Here is a 15,936-nt window from a genome sequence, read left to right as displayed (position 1 = left end):
AGTCCAGACACAAATTCTCATTTGGATTGAGGTTTGGACTCTGACTTGGCCACTCCAAGACATTAACTTTGTTGTTTTTAAGCTATTCCTGTGTAGCTTTGGCTTTATGCTTGGGGTCATTGTCTTGCTGGAAAACAAATCTTTTTCCAAGTTGCAGTTCTCCTGCAGACTGAATCAGGTTTTCCTCCAGGATTTCCTGGTATTTTGCTGCATTCATTTTACCCTCTACCTTCACAAACCATCCAGGGCCTGCTGCAGTGAAGCATCCCCACAGCATGATGCAGTCACTAACATGCTTCACGGTAGGGATGGCGTGTTCTTGATGATGTGCAGTGTTTAGTCTGATGGCCAAAAAGTTCAATTTTGGTTTCATCAGACCATAGAACCTTCTTCCAGCTGACTTCAGAGTCTCCCACATGCCTTCTAGCAAACTCTAGCTGAGATTTCATGTGAGTTTTTTCAACAGTGGCTTTCTCTTTGCCACTCTCTCGTAAAGCTGCAACTGATGAAGTGCCAGTTGTTGTATGTGCAGTCTCTCCCATCTCAGCTACTGAAGCTTGTAATTCCTCCAGAGTTGTCACAGGTCTCTTGGTGGCCTCCCCCACTAATCCCCTTCTTGCATAGTCACTCAGTTTTTTGAGGATGGCCAGCTCTAGGCAGACTTATGGCTGATTCTTATTCTTTTCATTTCTTGATGATTGACTTAACTGTACTGCAAGGATATTCAGTGACTTGGAAAGTTTCTTATATCCATCTGCTGATTATGCTTTTCAATAATCTTTTTGTGAAGTTGCTTGGAGTGTTCTTTTGTCTTCACGGTGTAGTTTTTGCCAGGATACTGACTCACCAGCAGTTGGACCTTCCAGATACAGGTGTATTTTTACTACAGTCAATTGAAACACCTTGTCTGCACACAGATCTCCAAAAGCAGATCTCCATTTAACTAACTACGTGACTTTTAAGATCAATTGGCTACACCTGTGATGATTTAATGTGTCATATTAAAGGGGGTGGATACTTATGCAATCAATTATTTTGTGTTTTATATTTGTAGTTAATTTGGATCACTTTCTAGAGATCTGTTTTCACTTTGACACAAAAGTCTTCTTCTGTTTATCAGTGTCAAAAAAGCCAAATTGAATCACTGTGTTAATCAATATTGTAAGACAATAAAACGTGAAAATTTCCAAGGGAGGTGAATACTTTTTATAGGCACTGTAAGTTCACCTGGCTGAAGAGTTTTCCTCCAGAAAGGTTTACAAAGATATCCTCTATCCTGAACAGAGGGTATTGATCTACTTTCAGCACTAGGTTGACGGTGACTTTAAAATCACCAAAGATCCTGGCAGACCCATTCTTCTTGGCTTCTGGGACCAATGGCATTGCCCATGGGTTCCACTCAACTTTGGAAATAATTTCTTCAATCTCCATGTGATCGAGCTCACCAGCTACTCACTGAATGTTGTATTTCCCTGTTACAACTGTCATTCCCACAGGAGTTACCTTTTCTCCAATATAAATTCTTAATTGGATATCTGTAGACTTCAGTTCAGTATCCTTGAAATGGCATTCAAACTCATTTTGTGGAATGACTGAAAGAGCTGAGCTTTTTAAAATTTCATTTTAATTAATTTGCCATTCATTTCTGGTGTAAGCCACATTTCTTGTATGTTAGTTTTCACATTGTAAATCTCAAGACTACTCAATCCTGTATCACTCTCATCATTATCAGACTTTTCAGCAAAAGCATGCAGATTGGTAGTCTCTTTCAAACTGCAACTTGACTTTTTATCTTTTTCTCTTCCCTGTGCAGTCCATTTATTCTTGTTTGCCTGACATGCTCTTTGTATGTGTCCTACTTTGTTGCATTTTCTGTATCTTTTGCCTTTGAACATGCTTTAGTCTGGTGTATGGGAGCCTGTACCACAATGGTAGCACAATTTATTTGGCCAGACAGGCCTCCATCGAGATGCTTCAGTTTTGTTCACATTCACTTTCATTCCTGACTGCAACTCCATTGCATCTCTGTCTGCTGTTTCCATTGATACTGCAATTTCAAATACTCTTTTAAATGTGAGCTGTGCATCAGCTAGGAGCTGTTTTTGAATGCTTTCTTGTTAGATTCCACTATCTAAATGATCTCTCAGTGTATCATTAAGCCCATCACTGAACAGAAAATGCTGAGACAACTTCTTCAATTCAGCCATGTATGCTAAAATGGACTCCCCTTCCTTTTGATTCCACTTATGAACGCTAAAGCATTCTGCAGTCAACAATGGTTTCAGTTCTAAATGTTTCTGTATTATTTTCAAGATATCAGCAAAGTTCATTTCATCCGGTTTGGTCGGAACAGTCAAACTTTTAAGGAAACCGTATGCTTTTAAACTCAATGCACTCAGCAAAGCTGGTACTTATTTCTCATTAGCTATCTCATTTGGTTTAATTACTGCTTAATTTGCTTAGTATGTGAAATCCAGTTGTCTCTTGTGCATTTGAACATGTCAATCTTTCAGATGTGGTCAGCCATTCCTACTTTATTAGAAAATTATGATTATTATCACTCAGTATTCACTGTTTATGAACCTATGAATTATCCATTTTCTGCCTTTTTATAAGACTTGACCACCTCGCTCGCTCTCCCTTCCGAAGAGACACATCCAGTGCTGCATTTTTTAAAACTCAAACATTTCACTGCTCGTCAACAGGTAGATAGTTATCTTAGGTTTGTTTTAAAAATATCTTGTCACCAGTGTTAAGTTTTGTAACTCCAAAACATAAAACTAATTGAAATGAAATCAGAAGAGTTCAGAATGAGTGTATGTTAATTTCAGTTTTACATTCAGCAAAACATAAATGTATGAAGCGGTGATGTGATGACATATGCAGTTCACACACTTCGTACATATAACCATAATGAATTATTTAAACAAATAAAGAATGCTTAATCATACAATATTACTCAAGTGTTACTGAAATATGAAATGCACCGCACTAACACATTCCGCTTTGCCCTGCAGTTTATTCGCGAGGATGACGGGCCGGCATACATCGTTAGCGGAAGTGGGAGTATCGTTGACAAGTCCACAGCACACAAGAAGGACATTCCGGAAAGCTGGCTGCAGTTCTACAATGCTGAGATTAGTGCCTTGGGTGGATTCACACTGATCCAGATCATTCCAGAGCAATTGCTTATATCATACAGGCAACCGTATGACACGGTAGTTTTCCAAACCGTATTACCTAGGCGTAAATTTTGCATCAAATAAAATTTACTCTTCAAAAATGATACACGTTTAATTTTCATGGTATATATCAAATGGCTTAATTGGTTCCTAATTTCCACATCTTAATTTAGGAAGATAGGAATGATATGTTTTCACTATTTAATCCTTTAGCATTTGCCAATATTCCAAGCCAAGAAAAAGCCATCCTAGTGAAAGAGAAATGGCAAAACCCAGTGTTAGATTAAGGCTCTGGATATATAAGCACAATGTGCTCTCCGGTTTGGTCTGGGACATCTCAGAGTCCCTAATGGAGCTAGTTGTTCTCACGGAGGCCTTGCTAAGCCGGTAAGACAAAGCTAATGGTAGTGTGTCTAATATCTGTGATTCCAGTCACAAAGGGTATTGTGGCTCAAAATGTGCCACTGAAGGACCAAAAAGGTCGATGACCAAGGATAAGCTTTGGCTGATGGCTAACATCTTGATCAGTTTGCTTTTTGCACCACCCTTCCCCTATGCAGAAGGGGACAATGTGGCACAGGATGGTGAACAGTGGAAGAGGAGATGATCACGTGACTGGAATACAAAAATGGGTTGGATATTATCAGCCTTTAACAGGATTCACCTGCTTAATCTTCCACTTACAAAACCATAGAAACTGACACCATTCAGCCCATTTAGTCAATGCCAAATGCCAAGGAAATAACTACTTTAATCCCATTCCCAAACAGTGTTGGTATTCAAAGCATCACTTTAAAATTATTGGTGATAATAAAGGATAATGATAATCTTCTGAAATAGTAGTGGTGGCTATTGGTCTTTTGCCTATAATTGGTCAGTATTAAACGCTCATTTTGAAAATGCAAGGTTCATAAACATTAGTTAGGGAATATAAGAATTTCCAGTACTTACTCTTCATGTGTGAAGGTCCCATAGAACACAAAGTCTGAGGTTGACCTCTGTAGTCTAAAAACTCACTCCTTCTAGGATAGAAGTGACATTGAGTGGAACGTTGAGTGTTCAGAGAACCGTAATCATTGTGTAAGTTACTTCCAGATGCTAGTCAATTTGGATTGGCAGAAACATCTCCTCCACAATCTCCATCAGCACCGATGTACCTCAGGGCTATGTGCTTTGCTCCTTCATTTGACACCTATGACTGTATGGCTAAGCACAGCTCCAGTGCTATGTTCAAGTTTGCTGATGACACCACTGTTGTGGGCCATATAAAATAAGAACATAAGAACATAAGAAATAGGAGCAGGAGTCGGCCATCTGGCCCATCGAGCCTGCCCTGCCATTTAATAAGATCATGGCTGATCTGTGGGTAAAGTCAGCTCCATCTTCCTGCCTTTTCCCCATAACCCTTAATTCCCCTACTATGTGAAAATCTATCTAACTGTATCTTAAATATATTTAGTGAAGAAGCCTCAACTACTTCCCTGGGCAGAGAATTCACCACTCTCTGGGAAAAACAGTTTCTCTTCATCTCTGTCCTAAATCTTCTCCCCTGAATCTTGAGGCAAAGTCCCCTAGTTCTAGTCTCACCTACCAATGGAAACGACTTTCCTACTTCTATCTTATCTATCCCTTTCAAAATTTTGTATGTTTCTATAAGATCCCCTCTAATTCTTCTGAATTCCAGAGAGTATTGTCCCAGGCGACTCAATCTCTCCTCATAGGTTAACCCCTTCATCTCTGGAATCAACCTGGTAAACCTCCTCTGCACTGCCTCCAAAGCCAGTATATCCTTCCTCAAGTATGGAGACCAGAGCTGCTCACAGTACTCCAGGTGCGGCCTCACCAGTACCCTGTATAGTTGCAGCGTGACCTCCCTGCTCTTGAATTCAATCCCTCTAACAATGAAAGCCAACATTCCGTTTGCCTTCTTAATAACCTGTTGTACCTGCAAGCCAACTTTTTGCAATTCATGCACAAGCACTCCCAAGTCCCTCTGCACAACAGCATGCTGCAATCTTTCACCATTTAAATAATAATAATCTGCTCTTCTATTATTTGTTCCAAAGTGGATGATCTCGCATTTATCAATGTTGTATTCCATCTGCCAGACCTTGGCACACTCACTTAACCTATCTTTATCCCTCTGCAGACTCTCCACCTCCTCTGTACAATTTGCTTTCCCACTCAGTTTAGTGTCATCAGCAAATTTTGCTACACTACACTCAGTCCCCTCTTCCAAATCATCATTGCAAATGGTAAACAGCTGCAGGCCCAGCACCGACTCCTGCGGCACCCCACTCACCACCGACTGCCAACCGGAGAAACACTCATTTATACCAACTCTCTGTCTTCTATTGGTTAACCAATCCACTATCCATCCCACTACACTACCTCCAACTCCATGCATCTGTATCTTATTTATAGGTCTCTTGTGCGGCACCTTATCGAATGCCTTCTGGAAATCCAAGTATACGACATCTACCTGTTCCCCTCTATCCACTGCACTCATTATGTCCTCAAAGAACTCCAGTAAGTTTGTCAAACAGGACCTGCCCTTTCTGAATCCATGCTGCGTCTGTCTAATGGAACCACTCCTTTTTAAATGTTTCGCTATTTCTTCCTTAATGACAGTTTCAAGCATTTTCTCGACTACAGATGTTAAGCTAACTGGCCTATAGTTGCCCTTCTTTTGCCTACATCCTTTTTTAAAAAGTGGCGTGACATTTGCTGTCTTCCAATCCACTGGGACCTGCCCAGAGTTTAGAGAATTTTGATAGGTGATTACCAACGCGTCTGCTATAACCTCTGCCAATTCCCTCAGGTGAATAAAAGGCGGTGATCAATCAGCATACAGGAGGGAAGTTGAAAACGTGGCTGAGAGATATCATTACAACAACTTCTGCACTCACTGTCAGCAAGACCAGGGAACTGATTGTAGACTTCAGGAGAGGGAAACCAGAGGTCAATGAGCCAATTCTCATCATAGGATCAGAGGTGGAGAGGGTCAGCAACTTTAAATTCCTGGGTGTTACTATTACAGAGGACCCATCCTGGGCCCAGCACATAAATACAATTGCAAAGAAAGCACAGTAACGTCACTACCTCCTTAGGAGCCTGTAGAGATTTGGCAGACTTTGACAAATTTCTATAGATGTGTAGTGGAGAGTGTATTGACTGGCTGCCTGGTATGGAAGCACCAATGTCTTTGTACGGAAAATCCTACAAAAGGTAGTTGATTCAGCCCAGTACATCATGGATAAAGCCTTCCAAACCATTGAGCACATCTACATGAGATGCTATCATTGGAAAGCAGCATCCATCATCAGATATGCTCACCACCCAGGCCATGCTCTTTTCTCATTGCTGCCATCGGACAGAAAGGACAAGAGCCTCAAGACTCACTTCACTAGGTTCAAGAACAGTGACTACCCCTCAACCATCAGGCTCTGGAACAAAAGCGGATAACTGCACTCACTTGCCCATCTATTGAGATGTTCCAATGATATCACCTTAAGGGTTCTTTATCTTGTTATTTCATATTCTCATTATTTATTGCTATTTATTTGTATTTGCATTTGCACAGGCTTGTAGTGGGAGAGCATTTTGGAGATAATGATCACAATTCTATCTCCTTAACCATAGCATTGGAGAGGGGTAGAAACAGATAAGTTAGGAAAGCGTTTAATTGGAGTAAGGCAAAATATAAAGCTATCAGGTAGGAATTTGGAAGCATAAATTGGGAACAGATGTTTTTGGAAATATTTGGCAGAAATGTGGTAAATGTTCAGGGGATATTTGCCTGGCGTTCTGCATAGGTACGTTCCAATGAGACAGGGAAAGGATGTTAGGGTACAGGAACCATGGTGTACAAAGGCTGTTGAAAATCTGGTCAAGAAGAAAAGAAAAGCTTATAAAAGGTTCAAAAATGAGATAATGATAGAGATCTAGAAGATTATAAGGCTAGCAGGCAGGACTTTAAGAATGAAATTAGGAGAGCCAGAAGGGGCCATGAGAACGCCTTGGCGAACAGGATTAAGGAAAACCCCAAGGCATTCTACAAGTATATGAAGAGTAAGAGGAGAAGACATGAGAGAATAGGACCAATCAAGTGTGACAGTGGAAAAATGTGTATGGAAACAGAGGAGATAGCAGAGGTACTTAATGAATACTTTGCTTAAGTATTCACTATGGAAAAGGATCTTCGTGATTGTAGGGATGACTTACAGCGGATTGGAAAGCTTGAGCAAATAGACATTAAGAAAGAGGATGTGCTGGAGCTATTGGAAAGCATCAAGTTGGACAAGTCTCTGGGACCGGATGAGATGAACCGCAGTCTACTGTGGGAGGTGAGGGAGGAGATTGCTGAGCCTCTGGCAATGATCTTTGCATCACCAATGGGGATGGGAGAGGTTCTGGAGGATCGGAGGGTTGCAGATGTTGTTCCCTTATTCAAGAAAGGTAGTAGAGATAGCCCAGAAAATTATAGACCAGTGAGTCTTACTTCAATGGTTGGTAAGTTAATGGAGAAGATCCTGAGAGACAGGATTTATGAACATTTGGAGAGGCATAATATGATTAGGAATAGTCAGCATGGCTTTGTCAAAGGCAGGTCATGCCTCACAAGCCTGATTAGATTTTTTGAGGAGGTGACTAAACAAATTGATGAAGTCAGAGCAGTGTATATGGATTTCAGCAAGGCATTGGATGAAGTACCCCATGCAAGGCTTATTGAGAAAGTAAGGAGGCATGGGATCCAAGGGTACTTTGCTTTGTGGATCCAGAATTGGCTTGCCCACAGAAGGCAAAGAGTGGTTGTAGATGGGTCATATTCTGCATGGAGTTCGGTAACCAGTGGTGTGCCTCAGGGATCTGTTCTGGGACCCCTACTCTTCGTGATTTTTATAGATGACCTGGATGAGGAAGTGGAGGGATGGGTTAGTAAATTTGCTGATGACACAAAGGTTGGGGGTGTTGTGGATAGTGTGGAGGGCTGTCGGAGGTTACAGTGGGACATTGATAGGATGCAAAACTGGGCTAAGAAGTGGCAGATGGAGTTCAACCCAGGTAACTGTGAGGTGGTTCATTTTGGTTGGTCAAATATGATGGCAGAATATAGTATTAATAGTAAAACTCTTGGCAGTGTGGAGGATCTGAGGGATTTTGGCATCTGAATCCATAGGACACTCAAAGCTGCATGCAGGTTAAGTCTGTGGTTAAGAAGGCATACGGTGTATTGGCCTTCATCAACCGTGGGATTGAGTTCAAGAGCTGAGAAGTAATGTTACAGCTATATAGGACCCTGGACACTTGGAGTACTGTGCTCAGTTCTAGTCACCAGAAAGGGTGCAGAGGAGATTTACAAGGATGTTGCCTGGATTGGGGAGCATGCCTTATGAGAATAGGTTCAGTGAACGTGGCCTTTTCTCCTTGGAGTGACGAAGGATGAGAGGTGACCCGATAGAGGTATATAAGATGATGAAAGGCATTGATCGTGTGGATAGTCAGAGGCTTTTTCCCAGGCTAACATGAGAGGGCACAGATTTAAGGTGCTTGGAAGCAGGTACAGAGGAGATGTCAGGGGTAAGTTTTTTTACGCAGAGAGTGGTGAGTGCGTGGAATGGGCTGCTGTCAACAGTGGTGGAGGCGGATATGATAGGGTCTTTTAAGAGACTCCTGGGGTCTCTTACATGGAGCTTAGAAAAATAAAGGGCTATGGGTAATCCTGGGTAATTTCTAAGTACACGTTCAGCACAGCACTGTGGGCCGAAGGGCCTGTACTGAGCTGTAGGTTTTCGATGTTTCTATGTTTCTATGTTGTCTTCTGCATTCTAGTTGATCTTTCATTGATCCTGTTATAGTTAATATTCTATAGATTTGCTGAGTATGCCTGCAGGAAAATGAATCTCACGGTTGTATGTGGTGACATGCATGCACTCTGATAATACATTTACTTTTGCAACCTATAAGTCAATCTTATAACACTTACTGCAAGAATCCAATTGGTCACAAACAGCATGAAATTAAACAGCTTGATTATTTAGCTCCCATTTAATCTTGTTCATAAAATGCTGAAACCTAAGGGTGAATTGTTAGGAAAGCCTTATTTCTGGTAACATAGGGCCATATGATTGGGTCGGTAATTCAGAGGCATGGGTTAATGTGCCATTGACATAAGTTTATATCTCACCACTTCACTGGGAGAATTTGGAATCAGATAATTATTTAAATAGGTGTGGAGAGAAATAGGTGACTGTGAAGTTCTGCCTTATTTTAATAGGGATGGTACTCATGTACAAGGAATATAGACCCACTGTTAATTTGGTTAACTGTTAATGGTCTTGTGAAGCATACGACTGAGGGGCAGCTTTTGGCCATTTCACCAATTGAGACTGCTCCACCATTTAATATTTTATTTAATGGTTTATTATTCCCCTCAACTCCATTCTCCTGTTTTCTCCCCATAACCTTTAATACCACTACTAATCAAGAAACTCTCAACCTCTGCTTTAAATATACCCAATGACTGGGTCTCCACAGTTGACTGTGGCAATGAATTCCTTAGATTCACCACCCTCTGGTGAAAGAAATTCCTCCTCATCTCTGTTCTAAAGGGATGTCCTTCTATTCTGAGATTTTGCCGTCTGGTCCTCGACTTCCCACTATAGGAAATAACTAAGTCTACTCTGTCTAGACCTTTCAATATTTAACAAGTTTCAATGAGAGCCCCCTTCATTCTTCTCAACACCAGCAAGTACAGGCCCAAACACGCCTCAAATGTTAACCCTTTCATTCCCAGGATCATTCTCATGAACCTCCTCTGAAATCTCTCCAATACCAGCACATCCTTTCTTAGGTAAGTTCAAAAGTCAAAGTAAATTTATTATCAAAGTACATGTATGTCACATTATACTACCCTGAGATTCCTTGTCTTGCAGTCATTGATAGTAAATACAAAGAAACACAGTAGTATCAATGAAAAACTACACACAAAGACCTACAAACAGCCAATGTGCAAAAGACAACAAATTGCACAAATACAAAAACAAAAGCAAAATAATAAATAAACAAAGAAACAAACAAACAAATAAATAAATAATATCGACAACATGAGTAGTAGAATTCTTAAAAATGAGCCCATAGGTTACAGAGTCTTTCCAGTGTTGGAGTGACTGAAGTTATCCAGTTTGGGTCAGGAGCCTGATGATTGAGCGGTAACAATATACTGAACCAGGTTGTGTGGGATCTAAGACTCCTGTACCTCCTTCTGATGGCAGCAGTGAGGAGAGAGCATGTAGGTGTCCACTATCTTTTGATAAGGGGCCCAGAACTGCTCACAATACTTCAAGTGCAGTCTGATCAATGCCTTATAAAGCCTCAGCTTTACATCCTTCCTTTTAATATTCTAGTCCTCTTGAAATGAATGCTAATGTTACATTTGCCTTCTTTACCACTGACTTAACCTACAAGTTTACTTTTAGGGAATCCTGCATGAGGACTCCCAAGTCTACTTGCATCTCTGATTTCTGAATTTGCTCCCTGTTTAGAAATTATTCTAAATTAAATAGTCAGTGATTCCCAGTGGGGATAGTGCTGCCTCCCAAGGGGACAGTTATGTGTCTTAAGGAGGCTTTAGGGGAAATAGGAATCGTCGGGGGCGTTCAAGATTCTTGGGGGGAGGTGCAGTAAGCAGCACCCTAGTTTGAGGCATGAGACCTGATCGACCATTAGTAGAGTAGACACTTCTAAACAAAAGGATGAGGAACTGGAACGCAGGAAGATCTATAAATCTCCAGGTGGCGAGCACAGGATGTCACAATGTGCCTGAAACTCGGCAATCTCATCCAACCTTACCAAGCAAACATACGTTATTGGGGATACATAAATTAGCAACCAAGGTGCCCAACAGTTCCCCTTGACTTGCAGCATGGAACGAGTTCATTCAATTTAACAGTTGGTAAGTCAAGTACGCCCTCTCAATTTTCTCTACAGATCTACGGAAAACAGGTCACGCAATGATGCAGCGCTGGCCCAAACCGAATGGCGAAATAGATGGAATGAGACTTTGCTAATGGCATATGTACGGTTTATCAAAACTGGAAAGTTTATGAAGAGATTCTCTTTCGTAAAAAGTTAAGAACAAATATCAATGGAGAATCAATCTACAATGAGCTCAAACTGTATCCTGAGGATAAAAGTACCTGTACTCCAAATAGGAACATAATCTCCTGTGCAACAAATGGAGCACCATATATGACAGGTCGCCGTGCCAGTTTAATGGCATCTATGAAAAATGAAATTCCAAGTCTGTTTGCAGTCCATTGTGTAATTCATCTTCAACTTCTCACAACCAAGAACCTCTGCTAATGACTTGGCTTAAGCATGACACTTGTAATATCTGCAATCAACGAAATCAAAGCTTATCCATTTACTAGCAGAATTTTTCTCCAGTTATGACAAGATATCGATGAGGAGCTTGAACGCTTGCTTCTTCACACTAAGTGCATTGGCTGTCAAAAGGCTGCTGCTAAAAATGTTTCTTTGATCTTTTTGACACAGTGGTTGAGTTTTTGCTCAAAGTGGACAAGAGCTCGGGAAACAAGATTGAACTTCTACATGGAGATGTGGCATACCTGGTTGATCTGTATGACAAAATGAACATTTTAAATATGAAACTGCAGGGCTAGAATTTCAATTTAATCCAAGCAAAAAGTGCAATGTCCACTTTTATTGGAAAATTGGAAATACTGTATATAAGCAAAATATAGGGAGCAGAATGTTCTCATAGTTTCCGTGCATGGAAAGTATGGCACTGTTTTTCACAGACGTGATTTGCAAGAGTACTGTTTACACCTGCAGTCACTGAAGAAGGATTTTCAGAATCGATTCAAGGTCTTGAATCATCTGGAAATTCCAGAATGGGCAATTAACCCATTTCTTTGCAAGGTGGAAGAACAGAAAGAGAGCTTGCATGAAGAAATTATAAAAATTCAGAATGATGAAGAAACAAAAATGCTTTTCAAAAATGTTGTCTTTTGTGGTATGTGGCTACACTGTCATACTAAGTTTCCCGATCATCGGAGAGGAGCCAAACTGCTCTTTATTGCATTTCCATTCTCCTACACTGTTGAAAGAGGCTTGAATGCACTGAGACATGTACTCACAAAAAAACAGAAACTGCTTGGACATTGTTATGCATAGGGACTTAAGGCTTTTGCTGTCACAACTTTAACCAGATATTTCAACTCTTGCTAAAACCCATTAAGCTCAAAGATCACATTGATATCGAAGCTGTTGTACAGTGCACGGGTACTGTGTGAGCCAGGTTTAAAGATAAATAAAAATTTAAAGCAGAATCATTTTTCTCATGTTAGTATATGGTAGACATGTTTATTCACTACAGGGCATGGGAAAGTATATTGTGCCTAAGAGGGGCATTGACCAGTATGAAGGTGCGTTAGCAGGGCTTTGGCAAGTATAATAGTGCTTTGGGGGGGGGGGGGTGTTGGTCTAAAAAAGTTTGGGAACACTGGTCTACATCTTTTTTCCTTCTAGCTTAGTGTTCCGGTTTAAGATGGCATTACTGAGGGCGAGCAACAACTTACTGGTGGTTAACAAAACAAGAAATACAACAAAATACTTTATTAATAACATTTTTTCTGTAAAAAATATGGTAAATATACTTTGAACTTTGAGTTCCCTACACTATGGTCATGCACTTCCTTACAATATTCCAAATGCCGTTCCATTCTGTTATAATGATTCACCAGTTACCTCATTAGCAAGTATTTTATGAATATGCAGCATATGCTGTGTTTGTGTTCAGTTGTTTCTGGCATTTTAAGGGTTAACTTGGTGGTCCCTCTGTATTGCTCCATTACAAACAGTAAAGTCAGAGAAAGTATATTTTCTACAGTGATAATTCTGTTAACACTCCATGTGACCATAAACACTCTCCCTCTTATCAGTCTCAATAGCAAAATAGTCCAAGTGGAATAATTGTGAGACAGGCAATAGTTGGTCATACGCTTTAGAAATAGGGTGTGAGTGCTGTACCAGCCAGAGCCATGCATGGTTTATGTAGGGTCTGTCAGCACTTGTAAAGCAGCAGCCCCATTTACACAATTTCCCATTCTCTGCCCTAGCAACCTGCATATTTTCCTGATCACTTTCCTGCCAATCACTTTCATGAGCTGCTGATCCCTGGACCTGCTGTATGAGTAACATTGACAGTCCGTCCCCTATCGACATTTACTTATCTGCTGTTAACAGATCTACATTCCTTTCAGGAGCCTTGGTTTGTAGCTTGCTTTCTGCCAAAGCTGTCTAATCAGCCAGCAGTTTGGAACTTAGGCTTGGCATTCAGCCGGCTGGCTTAGCACATGCACACTTGCCAGAAAGGTTTGTGATAATGAGAACGGTGGACCATGAAACAATGACGTAAAGTTGGCTGCCACTAACTCCACAGTGCTGGAGAATGGGGAGGCCTCACTGACTGTTTAATGGGCAGCTTGTTTGAATGCAAAGGGGTCTGAGTTTGCTGTTTTGTAAACATTTCCCACATTGGAAATACTGCCTAATGTTGTCAAACAGGGAACTACTGGAGTCCAATAGTTACAAATATTCTATTGTATCTCACACAAGCTCTCTGATTCTCATGGAAAGAAGTGTTGTGCTAAAACTGTCACCAGCAACCTGCTTTTTAAAAATTTCAATAAAGTACTTTGAATGGGTGTGTTGGTAAGTCATGTTATAAGCTGTCTTTCAAAGTTCAAAGTACATGTATTCCACCATATACAACCCTCAGATTTGTTTTCTTGTGCACACACTGAATAAGTCCATAAAATACTAACCATAACAGAATCAATGAAAGTTCGCAGCAACTTGGACATTCAGCCAGCGTGCAAATACAAAAGGAAATATTAACAATAAATAAATAAGCGTAGATATTGAGAACAAGAGGTGAAGAGTCTTTGAAAGTGAGTCTATTGGTGTGGTAACATTTCAATGATGGGGCAAGTGAAGTTGAGTGAAGTTATCCCCTTTGGTTCGGGAACCTGATGGTTGAGGGGTAATAACTGTACCTGAACCTGATGATGTGAGTCCTGAGACTCCTGTATGTTCTTCCTGATGGCAGCAGCGAGAAGAGAGCAGGGCCAGGGTGGTAGGGGTCCCTGCTGATGGATCTGCTTTCCTGCAATAGTGTTTCACATCGATGTGCACAGTGGTGGGGAGGGCTTTACCCATGATAGACTGGGCCATATCCACTACTTTTTGTAGGATTTTCCATTCAAGAGCATTGGCGTTTCCAGAACAGGCTGTGATGAGGATTCTTGTTCATTGTCTGCACAGCAAAACATCAAAACATTCAGTGAAATATGCTGTTTGTGTCAAATTGATGGTTGGGGGCAGCCTGCAAATATCACCATGCTTCCAGCATCAACATAATATACTCACAACTTACCAGCCCTCCAGTCCAGGCAGCATCCTTCTAAATCTCTTCTGCACCCTCTCTCCTTAACAATGTCTTTCCTGTGACAGGGTGACAAATATTGCTCTCGATATTTCAAGTTCAGCCTCATCAACTACTCGTCTAACTGCAGCATAAATTAACGTTGAGAAATTGCATTAGTTGGTGCTGTGCCTTACAGACTTCTCTCGGCTAAATCAGTGACTCAAATATCAGAAGGAAATGTTAACGTAGAAACGTGAAACTGTAGGATACAGGATCAGAAGGATGTCATAGAGTCCTCTGGAACTGCTTCACCAATCAATACAGCCATGGCTGATCATCCACGATGTACTTTCTCTCCACACCCCTTTAAAAAAGTATATCTACCTCCTTCCTGAACATAGCCTCACTACCTTCTGTGGTAGAGAATTTCACAAGTTCACCACAGTGCTGGTGAAGAAACTTCTACTTACCTCTTCTTTCAGTGGTCCACCCCATACACCGTGGTCCCTAGTTCTGGAATCTCCAAAGTTGAACTTTCAAAGTTGAAATTTCAAAGGAAATTTATTATCAAAGTACATATATGTCACCATATACTACCCAAGGATTCACTTTCTTGCAGTTATCCATAGTAGAACAAAGAAATACAATAGAATCAATGAGAAAAAAACTACACACAAATAAAGACTGACAAACAACCAATGTGCATAAGTGTGCCATTGTATCAGTTACCGGGAGCTTCCTCTCTGTCAAATCAGTCTCATCATCAGAATTTTACAGATCTTTACGAAATCTACTCTTGTTTTTCTAAATTCTAGTGAATTCACTTCAAAGACCGTAAGACACAGGAGCAGAATTAGGCATTTGTTCTGTCCTGTCTGTTCTGCAGATTGACCTAAGCTCTCCTCAGACACATATTATATCACTTCAGGAATCAGTACAATCAACTTTTGTTGCACTGGTTCCATAGTAAGAATGTTATTCTTCAGACAGAGAGACTAGAACTGCAGGATAAGGTCATGCAGATACAGCAGGACATGCCTGCTCCTGTATTCAAATCTTCTTGCAGTGAAGGCCAATGTTTTATTTACCTTCCCAACTTCTGTTGTACCTGATTGCTTTATGTGGATTCCCTTCATGGAGGCCGCCTCTGAGACTTTGTTTAATGTGGGACATATGCTGCATGGGCAGCCACTACGGCCTTTGACAGTTTGGTGTCAGGGTCCAGTGCCATGGAGTGCAAGATGACTGGGAAGTCTTCACTGCTGCAGCCTTCCTCCACATTCACTGGTGTTGTGATGTGTC

General features: G+C 40.9%; 1 protein-coding gene across 1 annotated transcript in view; it reads left to right on the top strand.

The window, feature by feature from the left end:
- acp5b (acid phosphatase 5b, tartrate resistant) overlaps positions 1-11,251 on the top strand; it is a 47,371-nt gene extending 36,120 nt beyond the window's left edge. Inside the window, exons 6-7 of the mRNA XM_063063462.1 lie at positions 3,018-3,246; positions 11,172-11,251. Of these exons, the coding sequence (XP_062919532.1) occupies positions 3,018-3,246; positions 11,172-11,251 (309 nt within the window). The remainder of the gene's footprint in view (positions 1-3,017; positions 3,247-11,171) is intronic.
- Positions 11,252-15,936: the final 4,685 nt, after the last annotated feature.

Source organism: Mobula hypostoma, chromosome 12, assembly GCF_963921235.1.
Source record: "Mobula hypostoma chromosome 12, sMobHyp1.1, whole genome shotgun sequence".
NCBI classification, from domain to species: domain Eukaryota; kingdom Metazoa; phylum Chordata; class Chondrichthyes; order Myliobatiformes; family Myliobatidae; genus Mobula; species Mobula hypostoma.
This window is presented reverse-complemented; position numbering and strand designations above follow the sequence as displayed.